Source organism: Oryza sativa, chromosome 10, assembly GCF_034140825.1.
Source record: "Oryza sativa Japonica Group chromosome 10, ASM3414082v1".
Lineage (NCBI taxonomy): Eukaryota > Viridiplantae > Streptophyta > Magnoliopsida > Poales > Poaceae > Oryza > Oryza sativa.
Genome location: NC_089044.1, coordinates 4343005 through 4357384, shown reverse-complemented (window position 1 = coordinate 4357384; position 14380 = coordinate 4343005). Strand labels below are relative to the sequence as shown.

Here is a 14380-nt window from a genome sequence, read left to right as displayed (position 1 = left end):
ATGACATATGCAAAAAAGTGAGTGATAAAAATGAACAATAGCATCTAGAAATATGTTCAACACCGAGATGACAATAGTCATATACAGAAAACGCTCAAGATGATGATGATGCATTGATGTTGCCTCCGTTGATGTTAACGTTCTCAGTTTCTCTTCATCCAGTGTTGTCATTCCCTACTCCTCTAGTAGTGCCGGCACCCGTGGTTGACATGATAATGTATATCAAGAAAATAGGTTCAACAGACATTTGATTATCGTGTTCTACCGGCAAAAACTCAAGAGACAAAATAGGTTCTTGACTAGAAGAGCTAGCTGCGTCTTTCATGGCAAATTCATTCTTAAAAAGTGTAGTATCTCTGGACTCAAAAATTGTACCAATACGCATGTCAAACACTCCATAATTTACAATTAAGAATCTATAACCCATGTTGCAGATATTATAACCAAGGAACATACAATCCATGGCTTTGGGTCCAATTTTGTACTCTTTGACTATAGGCACATTGACCTTAGCGAAAGAACCCCATGTGCACAAGTATGAGACCCATGTGCGCAAGTATGAGAGAGTTAACATTTTCTTTTCCCATTTCTCGAATGGTGTTACTCCTTTATTCTTAGTAGGAATTTTATTCAAGACATGACATGCAGTCAATATAGCCTCACCCCACCATTTCTTGGAAAGCCCCACAGTGTCTCACAGTGTCTAACATGGCATTCACCAACTGATTGAAGTGCGATTCTTTCTTTCAGCAACCCTATTTGACTGGGGTGAAAACTCTCATGAATAATTTTGGACTCTTCACAGAATGAAGTAAACTCATTTGACAAATACTCTCCACCTCAGTCAAACCTTAACAAACCTTTAACAGTTTGATTTTCCTTTCAAGTTGGTTTCTACCTCAGCCTTATAGATTTTAATGTAATGCGATGATTTATCTTTTGTTTTCAATAAGTACACATAGCAAAATCTAGTGCAATCATCTATAAGTGTCATGCAGTATTTCTTTCCCGCTTTAGTCAACAATCTCTTGTGAGGCTTCGAGGTTGTTTTGCTTGAACGCAAGTATGATACTTAGAATACTTGACCAAAGTGAATTTCGAGATTAAACTCATGTTACCTAAGCACTTCATATAACCAAAATCCCATAACAAAGTCGCAAATGCCAAACATTAGAGTCATCATCATTGCTCACATGGTTCACAACATTATTACACACATCATCTAAAGAAAAGGGGAACAAGCCTCTACTGTCTAACCTTTACCAACAAATGTTCCACTTTAGATACGTCATATTTATTGGACACAAACACAAGATTAAACCATCTCTACAAAGTGAAGAGCCGCTGAAAAGATTCTTCTTTATTAAGGGGACATGATGCAAATTTTTGAGCTGCACGGTCTCTTCCGAATGCAAGCGAACCGTTTCCCATCAGTAAGGAGGAACATCTCCCGTCCTGATAAGAAGAAAACAAGGAAATTTCAGCACAAACATGAATATTAGCACTATGTATCATCTACCACTCAAGTGAGTAAAAACAGAAAGTACTGTAGATAAAAAATTACCATACCCCAATTTTCCTCTTCCATCCTAATAACCATGCTTGTAGACTTTTTGTCCTGGCGATCAAGACAACCCTTGGCCCAATGACAAGGCTCACCGTACACAAAGCAGTTACCCTATGTCTTTCCCTTGCCTTTCTTCTTAAAAGTGGTTGCAATCTTGGGTTTGGCATCAGGTTTGACCTTTTTCTTGTTATTGTCGGATGCATAAAGGTTCTTCTTCTACACCAAGTTGGCACTAGAACCTCCCTCATCGTTTTTACTGCGGTTGTCCTTTGCCCTCGCCTTGTCCTCGACACCTACTATAGCCCACCCTCCAGAACAGCGTAGCCAGTCCATTCGACGAGTAGGCCCACTTACATACCAGGCCCACTTACATACACCACCCCACTTACACTTTCGTCATCGCTTTGTGTAAAAGGGTTAGCTCGAGAGTGATATGGTTAGAGGGACAAGTTCTTATAAGCTGGTTCCACTCTTGCCATACTAGTAAGGTGATACTAAACATGCACACAGCTCTCGTGGGCCACACAGACCTCATCCTAATTGGACCAGGATGTCACATACACCTCCCCTCAAAGGATCCGATGTCCTCGTCGGCTCAACTTACCCATGTGGTCACACAGGCATATAGGAAAATGTCCAGGAAGACGCCACCTCTTAGCGCACGTCCGTACGTCCAGTGTTGGCAACATATGCCATGCCATCTGCCTCACACAGAGCTCACATGCGCCATGCGTCATATGCCCGCATACTGACCCGTACGCGCAACCATGAGCGTCAGCTCTGATACCATTTAGCCCACCGCTCTGATACCATTTAGCCCACCCTCCGGAACTACATAGTCTGACGAGTAGTCGCACTTACACACACCACCCCGCTTAAACTTCCATCCTCGCTTCGTGTAAAAGGGTTAACCCGGGAATGATATGGTTGGAGGGATAAGCTCTTATAAGTTGGTTCCACTCTTGCTAAACTAGTAAGGTGGTACTAAACATGCATATAGCTCTCTTGGGCCACACAGGTCGATCTCATCCTGATTGGGCCAGGATGTCACACCTAAAGAGCCAATAAGATTTGTGGCACTGAACTCTTGTCTCTCGTGTTTTATAGAAGTGGCAAAATTTGACCAAGAAGGTGACAATTTGGCAGTAATGCAACCCGCCACGAACTTGTCCAGCAACTCGTCGCAACCATTATTCTCAAGTTCCATTATTCTCAAGTTCCTTTGCCAGTGCCTGAATCTGATGAGCTTGTTCAACTAAAGAACGGTCATCGTCCATCTTTTAGTCATAGAACTGCTCCATGACATATAGCCCACTGCTAGCATCAGATACTCCGAATTTGGCCTCAAGTGCATCCTTCGTGCTATCTGCCATTCCGTAGATAGATTCCAGAAATTGCCAGTGACTATACAATAAATCCTTCCTGCTATCTGTCGTACTTAAGTGCATCCTTTGCCAGTGTGTATACTAAAATGGCATAAATTAATTATATGCGCATGAGCCCCTTCAATTTCACACAATACAGTTAGATATATAAAATATATTAAATATGACTTGAAGAAAAACTCATAATATGCAAACCCAGACGACAACAAAATTTAAGAAACTTTAAATAAGGCACCCGATCAATTTCCACATTTAACATTGAGGGAGGTGCCGGCAAGTGATGATGAGGCTAGCGGTGCTAACAAAATCGAGGGAGGTGGACAGTGGAACCAAGACAGTCGGCGTTGAGGTTTGTGGTAGTGACATTGTGGTGTGAGCATAGAGGATAATAAGGCGGACTTGAGGTCATATAAAATTATTATTTACAATTATTTGATTGAAATGCAAAAAAATTCAAGGATTCCTTTTACAAATTCATTTAAATAGTCCTACTAAAGAAAAAGAAAAAAACACAAATGTTTAAAGATTAAGTTTACATGGAAGGTTGCTTTTCTAAAAAAAATAACGGAGGTGTACTTCACAACATTTTCATATAAAATGGTTGTGTTGCCCAAATGTGCTTTATCACACATTTATTTATTTATTTATTTATTGACAGTAGCAAAACAATTACAAATAACCAGTTTGAAATTTACCATTGCTATTTTTGTAAATAAGAAAAATAATCACAATAATGAGTAATAATACATGCGATAAGAAAAGACTCCAAACTAAGTCGTTATATTGAATATGATTTTGATTTAAATGTTTCAATGACCGGATATGGGATTGATTGTTAGGATAATTGATACTAACATTTAATTTAGAAATGTCACATACTCATATTCAAAAGAAGAAAATATGGTTGCATAATTTTATAAGATATTAATAAGATGATAGCACAATAATTAAATTGTTTACAAATAATAGACCAAGATCTTTATAATTTTATAAATATAAACGTCATGCCGAGAATCAGCAATATCAAACATTTTTTTTAAGATAAAGATCATATATTTAAATTGTTTACAAATAATATTTTATGTTAAGTTCACCGGTACATCTTTCCAGTAATAAAATTTATGGAACATAAATAAGATACCCCGTGCTTGTGTGCGGGCTACCTCCTTAGTTGATCTAATGGCAAGGGTTAGATGATGATGTGGCCTCACTGATTTTAATCTTTACAACAGTAAATGATTTGTAGATGATGATGTGACCTCATAGATTGTAAGCTTTACAGTAGTAAATGATTTGTTGTAGTGAGTACTAAATTATATAGGAAGAAAGGAATTTTTTTTCACAAGCAGTTAATGACACTGAGACGACATCAGCCATCTCCGTATGCATTTAAAAGTCCAGGTTACATCTGCAACAGTGTGGCATATCTCAATGCATTTAATCTCCGACGATCATGAACATCACCACGGGCTTAACACGCCACGGTCATGAGTTGATCCATATTGTTTATTGGATGCTTGATTCTCGTGGCCAGGCCAACAATTCGTTTAAGAGATGCAGGGTTGATTGTGAAGTTAATTATTTAAAATCTCAATTATAATTTTGGATTATATTTAAATCTGGGCGATTGCAAGGTAAATAAGAAAATATTCTCTAGATCGATCTAATCCTAGAGCATAAATAAGAACATTATGACTTATAATCTCCAGTGCACGATTGGGTTCTTGATTTTCCTGTGAATCACTCATTTGATACAGAAGAATAAGCTTAATGCAGGAGTATGGTGATTGTGCAGAAAAAAAATTCCTTGATCATCGGCCAGGTTGCAGCTTCTCCCAATACTATAAACGTAAGCACAGCTCCTAAAGCTGGGGATGACTGCTTTGCACGATGATCAAGCTAATCACACCAGTGGAAAACAATGTCCATACTCCAGACCGTAGTAGCTGCTTCGTAATGCAGACCTCACGATCCAAAACAAATAAAATCTCTCATGTGATTTTGTTCAGGTTATATTATGTTGTCAATAGAAAATTTATTGCGGTTTTAAACACTCCATAGAACATGTGAAGGTTTTCTTTACTAGTTTTTTTTTGTGTCATTTAATAATGGAAACATATTTGGGAGCTAACAAGGCCTGGTTATCGATCAACTAGTATAAAGCCAACAGCCAACTGCTAGAGTTTTCATTCATAGGCGCATCGCATATCCACCTCTTTCTCTCTGTAAGGCAACTAATTCCATAAGCACAAGTTCTTCCTTTTGCATCGACCATGCCTGGAGCAACTACCGCCGCTATTGGTGACAACCGCCGTGGCACACAGCATTCGGAAGGTCCTGCAACGATCCTCGCCATTGGCACTGCAAACCCAGAAAACATCGTGTGTCAGGATAACTTTGCTGACTACTACTTTGGTCTAACCAAGAGCGAGCATCTTACTGAGCTCAAGGATAAGATGAAGAGGATATGTAAGTAGATCAATAATTGCACTTATCATCATTATTATTAATCATTTTTTACTAACTCTAGTGTGAAAAATTTGCAAATGCTTAAATATCACGGAGTATATATCATGCTATCATTCGCTATAAACCATACATAAATAATATATTTATGGTATGTAGAGAAAAACGAGGCTATAAACCTTAACTTTTGGATAGGGACCTATATAAATTAAATGTGTGATTTTAATTTTGTTAAGAGAAGTGCTTTCATTATATCATATATTAGTTTTGTAATTGTTCGAACAAAAAAAATAATTGTTACTGTCATGGTTTTGTTAAATATGATAGCTGTTCCACCTATTGTCACTTCCTCACCCTACCATCACACATGCAAGCCACAGAACTCTTGTACATATAAGTAAGGAAAGTTACAAAGATTAATCCATGCATCTTACTGAAATAGCACTCACATATGATTTGGAAATTAGTGGGTAGAGTTATGGATGCACGACTACGTCGTCAGACAACTCATGTACTGTTCGAATAAAACTCATGTACTACGACGCTCTTCTGAAAATTTAAGCATGTATATCTTCCTAAATATTTGGATAGGACATACAGAGAAATCAAATGTGTGGTTTAGTTTCTTAAGGGAAGTGCTTGCATGTAATTATTCAAGCAAAAAATAATTGGTATTCATATTTTAATTTGAAGCATGTATAAATGTTCAATAATATGTTTTATTTTTTATGTAACCTCACGATTACAAAGTAGTAACAAATTAAATATACACATGGGTTTTCATTTCCATTTCAGGTCACAAATCTGGTATAGAAAAGCGCTACATCCACCTTGACGCGGAGCTTATAAGTGCCCACCCAGAGATCATTGACAAACACTCGCCCTCCCTTGAAACTCGTGTAGACATCGTGGCTACCGAGGTCCCCAAGCTCGCCGAGTCCGCTGCGCGGAAAGCCATTGCTGAGTGGGGCCGTCCGGCCACTGACATCACCCACCTTATTTTCAGCACCTACTCAGGCTGTCGTGCACCTAGTGCCGACCTCCAGTTGGCTTCATTGCTCAAACTACGCCCTTCCGTTTCTCGCACCATTCTCAGTCTCCACGGTTGCTCAGGTGGTGGCAGGGCACTCCAACTCGCAAAGGAGATCGCCGAGAATAACCGCGGTGCGCGTGTCCTCGTAGCTTGCTCCGAGCTGACACTGATATGCTTCTCTACCCCGGACGAAAGCAAAATCATTGGCCATGGACTGTTCGGGGATGGTGCTGGTGCAGTCATTGTCGGTGCCGACCCCTCGGCCGATGGTGAGCGCCCGCTATTCGAGATGGTTGCCGCCTCGCAAACCATGATACCAGGAACCGAGCACGCACTCGGCATGCAGGCCACTAGCAGTGGCATAGATTTTCACCTCTCTATCCAGGTGCCGACGCTGATAAAGGACAACATCCATCAGTGCTTGCTTGATGCGTTCCGATCTATCGGAAACACAGATCCTAACTGGAACGACCTCTTCTGGGCAGTGCACCCTGGCGGTCGCGCAATCCTTGATAACATAGAGGACAAGCTCCAACTACAGCCATGGAAGCTTGCGGCGAGCCGCCAAGTGCTGAGTGAATATGGGAACATGAGTGGTGCAACAATCGCATTCGTTCTTGATGAACTACGCCGCCGTCGGGAGAAGGAACAAGACATGCAGCAACAGCCTGAGTGGGGAGTGTTGCTGGCCTTTGGACCTGGAATCACAATAGAGTCAATCGTGCTGCGTAATCCACTCTCACGTGGTTTGAAGGAAAATTAATCACCACTATGAAGAATAAAATGCAAAGGTCGATCGTCTTCTGCACTTTGGGTATTTCACCACGGTAGAGTAATTAGTGTGAGTGCGTGACACTGAATCAATTGATCACGTTTTAAGTGGGATTATGATGTACTGGTATGCATGTTTGTGTTATCAATTCTATTGCATGTTGTAAACAAAGGTCCCTGTATTGTAAATTGATTCTTAATTATCATCATATTTACTCTGAATGTTAATATTTTGGATCCGTAACAAAAATTTGAAATGCCATGTCAGGAGTATTTTTAATTAAAACATTGTGTTCATTCCATGTTTTTACAGATGGAGATAGAATTTTTTAAAATAACTTCACGATGATGAAATTAACACTGTAAGTAAATAATATTTTACATGCGAAAAATTGTTAAAACCAAAAGATAAAAGGGACTACTGTTGATCGGCCGATGATAGCAGAGTTCTTGGAAATGACAATATACCGTCGTGATGTATAGCTTCTGAGAAAGACAAGGCCTATTAGAATATTGTAAAGGAAGTGGGTTGTTGTGTTTTCATGCATGACACAAATATGGTTAGGTGAACTTAATATCAACCTCTTCAAGGCCGGCAGGTTGGAGGTGCTCCTGCGGTGTTCCACTTCCATATTGGATATCACTGTGTATTCTTACTTTGTAGCTTTGTCTTCGTGCCACAATTAGATTGGTTAAGTTACGATGCAGTTTTATCCCGACTGGCAAAGTTGAGGCTGCTGATGAGGCACGCGCAAGCTAGGGGAACGGCCTTGATTGCCTTCTCACTTAGCATGATTCCCTCTCTGACATGTGGGGCTGAACCGGTAAAGACCCACGCAAAAGCTAGCGCGTGCGCCTGCACCTGCCAGTAGAAAAAGGACAGTACGTGTGGGAGTTAGCCGTTGTCAGCTGCATCAAGTCTTGACTCTTGAGGTTAGCTGGGCCAAGCCAATGTGTGCGATTAATTTCCCTTTCCATTGGCATCACACACGAGCGGCCGCTTTGGCGATGTGCACTTGTTGAAGGAAGATGGAGCGAGTATACGTAACCGCAGCGCTTCGGTGATGCGAGAAGTAGCTCCTTTGATGCCGGAGCCGCCAGCATGGGAAGGAGCACCTTCTATACCTCTGTTGGCAGCGCATGAAGTTGTGTCTTTGAGAGGTTTGCGGCTTCTACATATGGCTACAAGTCTACAACCACAGATGATAGGCTATAGAGTATTCATCGAACCGACCGTGTACCAAAACCACCGTAAAACCGCCTAAGGGGATAAGTGTCTAGTATTTATAGTTAGGTTACGTAACATACCTTGTTTTATAGTTCAGGGATGAATTTTAGACAAAGACAAGAGTTCGAGGGTATTTACGCGCTTGTTTATTGTCCATATGATCCTATAAGATCTATACTCTACAGTTTAGTATCCTGTACATTTCAAGGTGAAGATAAGCATGAAAAATGGAAAGAACTACTCACAAAAAGGAAGTAAAATCAGCTGGCAAACAACAGTTCAAATATCCATGGATCAAAATGGGTGGTAACTGTTGACGCTTTTTCGTGACCAAGATCACCTAACGATTTGCGGTGTAATCAACGGAGTCGCTAAAATCGATAGATCAAAATCGGCTAGTGAAACCGATTTCGAGATTAATTCGCTTTCATGGAATCAAACGACTAATTTACAAGCAAATTAGCAAAGAGGATAAATATCGTACTTATGTGACGACGAACGACTCGTTTCCGAGCAAACTAGCAAAGGATAAAGAACTCAGCCATGAAAACGAAATAGAAAAGAACTAAAAAGAAAAGAAGATGAATAATAGATTGATAAAATTGCTCGGGGTGCTCCTACTAACCTAATACGCTAGTACATATAGGGATTAAACACCAGGTATTCGGCTTGCACGTTAAACTGAAACAAATCCCTTGGCCGAATACGACTCAATCAGTTACCAAACTTTATCTCTTTCATTCTATCGCCGTAACACACGCTGACGACGGTCTTATTGCAGGCAAATTTACTCGGTAGTCCTCCAACGCCTGTCACCTGCGGGCTGCGGCAAAAGGCCCCGCGTGGATCAAACCGAGCACCTACAGTGTAACACGAGCCACGCCGGCAGTATCCATCTGCACAAATTCCATCACCGGCTTGATCACCCTCCTGTGCACAGCTCTATTTGCATTTGTGTACCCTGCAAAACAACTGCCTCGCAAACTAATACAGCCAGCTAGTAAAATCATCATGCAAGCATTGATCTCAGTCGCCAAATCTCACTCTCCTATGCTACTGCTGCATGCCCAAGCCAATTAAACGGGTGCCGCTCCCCCAGCATCTTACACAGATCAGCCGAGCAATGCATCATAAGTTCCTGCACACATATATTTCAAAGTACTCTCAAGCAAACCACATGATAATTCCAGCAAACTATTCTAAATAAATTGGCCTGCCCATATGTACTAACTAAAAGCCAAATTATGATGCAAACAGCAACCTTCTCAGGTTGCAGCATTGGCATCTGCATTATTTCTGAGGAGATCCCCTGAGGCAGGTATAATATTTTGTACAGAACCAGTACAACTGCTGAAGACTTTCCAACTACAACTGCTGCAGAGAGTTTATTAGCACAGGGTACGTGATACGTCCTTCTGTACAAAAGAAGACAAACAAAAATAGTGAGTTGACCTACTGACTCTACATTAGCACTTAAGAAGGTTTTAAACAGTCCCTTCAAGAAGCATAGTTTCTCAAGTGCAACTGCACAATCATTAAGTTCTGTCAAACAAGGTGAGCAGCTAGCTAACCTAACAAATCAGGCTAGTTAAAGAATGAAGAGATTGTGTACTTTACAGAAATAAGCACTACACCAAGCCAGTGATTTAGAACATTAGAAGCAGGTAAGCACATGGTGACAAGCCAACAACAATGGGTCTCCAGCTCTATAAACCTAACAAACATGGTTTCGCACATAATAGCATTACATGTTTATCTTGCTGAAACAAGCACACAATTCCGTGATAGTGTCCACGAGTAGAACCATGAGTCCAAGGCCGCATTCCTCATGCAGCAGGATGCTTTCCTATGGCCATGTTCTTGTGCTGCTCCTGCTGCCTTTCGTCTCTCCAGCCGGCTCATGCACCGAGCAGGAAATGCGCTCCCTACTCCAGTTCCTCGCGGGGCTATCCCAGGACATCGGCCTCACTGCATCATGGCATAATAGTACAGACTGCTGTTCCTGGGAAGGCATCACCTGCAGCAGAGAAGGGACAGTAGCCGAGGTCTCACTGGCCTCGAGAAGCCTTCAAGGGCACATCTCACCATCGCTTGGTGATCTCACCAGCTTGGTGTGCCTTAACTTGTCCCACAACTCACTGTCTGGTGGCTTACCGCTGGAATTGGTGTCATCCAGCAGCATCGTGGTCCTTGATGTCAGTTTTAATCGTCTCACAGGAGGACTTGGTGAGCTGCCGTCTTCAACCCCTCACCGGCCTCTGCAGGTATTGAACATCTCAAGTAACTTGTTTACAGGACTGTTCCCATCCAACACATGGGAGATGATGAACAATCTGATCACGCTCAATGCCAGCAACAACAGCTTTACTGGGCCGATTCCAACATCATTCTGTGCCAGCGCACCATCTTTTGCTGTGCTTGAACTCAGCTATAACCAATTCAGCGGAAGAATCCCTTTGGGGCTTGGTAATTGCTCCATGCTGACATTGCTGAGTGCTGGCCACAACAACCTCATTGGGGCTCTTCCAGACGATATCTTCGATATTACCTCTTTGAAGCACCTCTGGTTTCCTAATAATCAGTTAGAAGGATCAATTATTGGCATCACCAAGCTAAAAAATCTGGTGACCATAGATCTTGGAGAAAACAGGCTCAATGGCAGTATCCCAAATTCCATAGGACAGCTCAAGACACTGGAGAAGCTCAATTTGGAATACAACAACATGTTTGGAGAGTTGCCATCAAGTCTAGGAAATTGCACAAAACTCATGACCATGAACCTTGGAGGCAACAACTTATCAGGAGATCTTGACAATGTCAACTTCTCCACCTTAGGCAATCTAAGGTCCTTAGATCTTATCTGGAACAACTTCACTGGAACAGTTCCAGAAAGTATCTACTCATGCAGAAATCTAATTGCATTACGGCTGTCTTACAACAGGTTCCATGGCCAGCTCTCAGAGAAAATAGGTAATCTGAAGTACCTCACATTTGTATCACTTGTCGGGATCTCTCTAAGAAATATCACAAATGCACTTCAGATACTTCAGAATTGCAGGACCCTAACCACCTTGTTTATTGGATACAACTTCATCCATGAGACCATGCCAAAGGATGATGAGATTTATGGTTTTGAAAATCTACGGGTTTTTTCCCTGAATGATTGTTCATTGACTGGAAAAATACCTCGCTGGTTATCAAAGCTGACAAATTTGGAGATGCTATTTTTATATAACAATCAACTAAATGGTCCAGTACCTTACTGGATCAGCAGCCTAAACTTCTTATTCCATATAGATATATCAAACAACAGTCTTTCAGGGGAAATTCCATTAGCCTTAGTGGAGATGCCAATGTTACAAACAGGCAATGTTGCAATGAAGACCTTTGAGCTGCCTATCTCTAGAAGTCATTCACTTCAGTACCGAATAACTAGTTCTTTCCCTAAAGTGCTGAATCTAGGCATTAATAACTTCACTGGCATGATCCCTAACGAGATTGGTCACTTGAAGGCGCTTCTTCTACTTAATTTGAGTTCCAACAGATTATCTGGAAAGATACCAGATTCAATCTACAACCTCACGAACCTGCAGGTGCTTGACTTGTCAAGAAACAATCTTAATGGTACAATACCTGATGCACTGAACGAATTGCACTTCCTTTCAGTATTCAACATTTCTAACAATGACCTTGAAGGGTCAGTTCCAAATGTCGGCCAGCTTAGCACGTTCCCGAGTAATAGCTTTGATGGGAACCCAAAATTGTGTGGTCCTATGCTTACACAGCATTGTGATTCAACAGAAACACCATTTGTCTCCACAAAACATACCAATAGCATGATTGTCTTTATGATTTCCTTCGGCACATTCTTTGGTGTAGGGGTGTTATATGATCAGATTGTCCTATCAAGGTTTTTCTAGCTCTACTTCAGTTTAGATCATATTTGGTCTACCAGGCCATTGTGTATAGACACGCCAAGCATAGCAAACCAAGACATGCAACACCATGATAGCAGTCACTATCTCCAGCCATGGCCTGTTGATTTCTTACAACCAAAGTTTCAGTAAGATCAATCAATATCTCCAACTGAACATTGTCTACCTATCATTCAAGTCATAAAACAGAGATGAAATTGGAAGGTGTCCACGGGTTAAGACTTAAGAGTGGTCAATGTAAAACTTAGTTGATGTAATTATGTAAGATATTTGACTGTAAGCACCTAAACTGTTTAACAGTGTCATAACTCAATCTTGTGAAAACCAATTGTACAGATTGGATACTTACATGTTTTTTTCCTATAGTATTCACCTTCGGTGGGGACTTTGGGTTTTATAGGCCTATTCCACAGGCCTAACTGCTATGTTATTTGCTAATGATAGGTAGTTAATCTATTTTTCTTGGCCTAGTAAATCATGTTACAATTGATGAATTGAAATACAATAGTACAAGTAATAAGTGGGGACATGTCATGACAAAAGTATCGTTTTCTGCTTTCATCACAGCTAGCCAAACCCTTCAAAAGCTTTTGTATCTCTACATAAATTGGCAGTTAAAATAGTGCAATTCAACAATTGTATGGTTGGATCGCAGAGCGAGCTATAGCAGCAGTTAGCAAAGCAGAAATAATCAATAAAACCTAAATTCTTTAAGAAAACATTGGTGAAGAAACAGGGGACTTCGGCTCTGCTCGATTTACCTTTAAACAAAGAGAACCTCCGAGCATGGATTCATCCTGACACGCCGCTTCAACTCGGTCCTCCTCTCAAATCCGGTAAGCGGCGCGTGCGAATACCTTCTAGGGTTTGTAGATCGCCCCCCATTTCGCGCGAGGGGGAGGAACTGGGAGTTGATTATCCTTGAGTGGCAGGAAGAGACGAACTCGGGCATTAGAGCAGAGATGCTGCCAGTGCGAGGGCGCCGGATCCAGCGCCTTGACGGAGCTGGATTCGCGAACCGGAAACGAGGAACAGCAGCGGCGGCGGAGCAACTGTCAAGCATGGCGAGACTAGGCCCTGTTTACATGCTTTTAAGTCCCTATCACATCGGATATTTGAAAATTAATTATAAATATTAAACGTAGACTATTAATAAAACCCATCCATAATCTTGGACTAATTTGCGAGACGAATCTAATGAGCCTAATTAATCCATGATTAGCCTATGTGATGCTACAGTAAACATTCTCTAATTATAGATTAATTAGGCTTAAAAAATTTATCTCGTGAATTAGCTTTTATTTATGTAATTAGTTTTGTAAGTAGTCTATATTTAATACTCTAAATTAGTGTCTAAAGACAGGGACTAAAGTTAAGCCCCTGGATCTAAACACCACCTTTCTTTGGGCCTGAAAGGCGGCAGACACCTGCAAGCATTGGAATAAGTTCACCCGCTGTACCTCAACTTTACGTCGAGTGACATCCCTAATCTAATCTTCACCCCTAAATCACACAAAACGTGCAATTCAGATTCCATAGCAATATGAATATCCAGTTTCGCTGACGTGACATCCTAGTAAAAAAAATATAGGGCCTTATATATAAATGAAAAAAAAAAGTGCGTCCACATCTCATCTTTCTTCTCTTTTCTTCTCTCTTCACTCACAGTCCCGACGAAATGGGCACGCCGGTGCCATCTCCCGCGGTCAAGGCGGCGGACGGCGGGACCATGCGCGCGGATGACAACATGGGCACGACCACCACTGTGGCAGCGGACCGGAGCGAGCGGGCGGTAACCTTGGAGTCGCGCAGCAGCATGAGCGCGCCGGGGTGAAGGAAGCAGTGGTGGCGGCGCTCATCGGCGTGGGCCCCTGGTGAGCCTGGGTGACCGGCGTGGCGATGGCGACGAGCCGCCACAGGGGTTGCTGCTGGATCCGCGTCCGCGTGTCAGTAGCGCCACCATCGCTCCCGAGGGCAGAGGCGGCTGGATCCGCG

The 14380-nt window shown here is 41.7% G+C and overlaps 2 protein-coding genes and 1 long non-coding RNA gene across 3 annotated transcripts; 2 read left to right on the top strand and 1 right to left on the bottom strand.

Annotated features, from left to right (window-relative positions):
* The first annotated feature begins 5225 nt into the window (after positions 1–5225).
* Positions 5226–7214, top strand: LOC136353711 (bisdemethoxycurcumin synthase-like). The gene is made up of 2 exons (XM_066304891.1): positions 5226–5421; positions 6214–7214. Exons 1-2 carry the CDS (start codon positions 5226–5228, stop codon positions 7212–7214), a joined length of 1197 nt encoding a protein of 398 aa, XP_066160988.1.
* Positions 7215–9574: 2360 nt separating this feature from the next.
* On the bottom strand, positions 9575–13442 carry LOC136353583 (uncharacterized). Its single transcript, XR_010736886.1, has 2 exons — positions 13147–13442; positions 9575–9865 (listed from the first exon to the last, which is right to left on the bottom strand). It is a non-coding gene; the product is annotated as an uncharacterized lncRNA (long non-coding RNA).
* Positions 9817–12498, top strand: LOC136353582 (receptor-like protein 2). Its single transcript, XM_066304587.1, has one exon. It carries the CDS (start codon positions 10199–10201, stop codon positions 12368–12370), a length of 2172 nt encoding a protein of 723 aa, XP_066160684.1. The 5' UTR covers positions 9817–10198; the 3' UTR covers positions 12371–12498.
* Positions 13443–14380: the final 938 nt, after the last annotated feature.

What these genes read in the sequence shown, in the direction of transcription:
- LOC136353582 (XM_066304587.1), top strand. Translation starts at nt 10,199, where the DNA reads ATGTTTATCTTGCTGAAACAAGCACACAATTCCGTGATAGTGTCCACG.
- LOC136353711 (XM_066304891.1), top strand. Translation starts at nt 5,226, where the DNA reads ATGCCTGGAGCAACTACCGCCGCTATTGGTGACAACCGCCGTGGCACA. An exon ending in GGATAAGATGAAGAGGATAT is followed by an intron (nt 5,422 to 6,213) that starts GTAAGTAGATCA and finishes TTTCCATTTCAG; the next exon opens with GTCACAAATCTGGTATAGAA.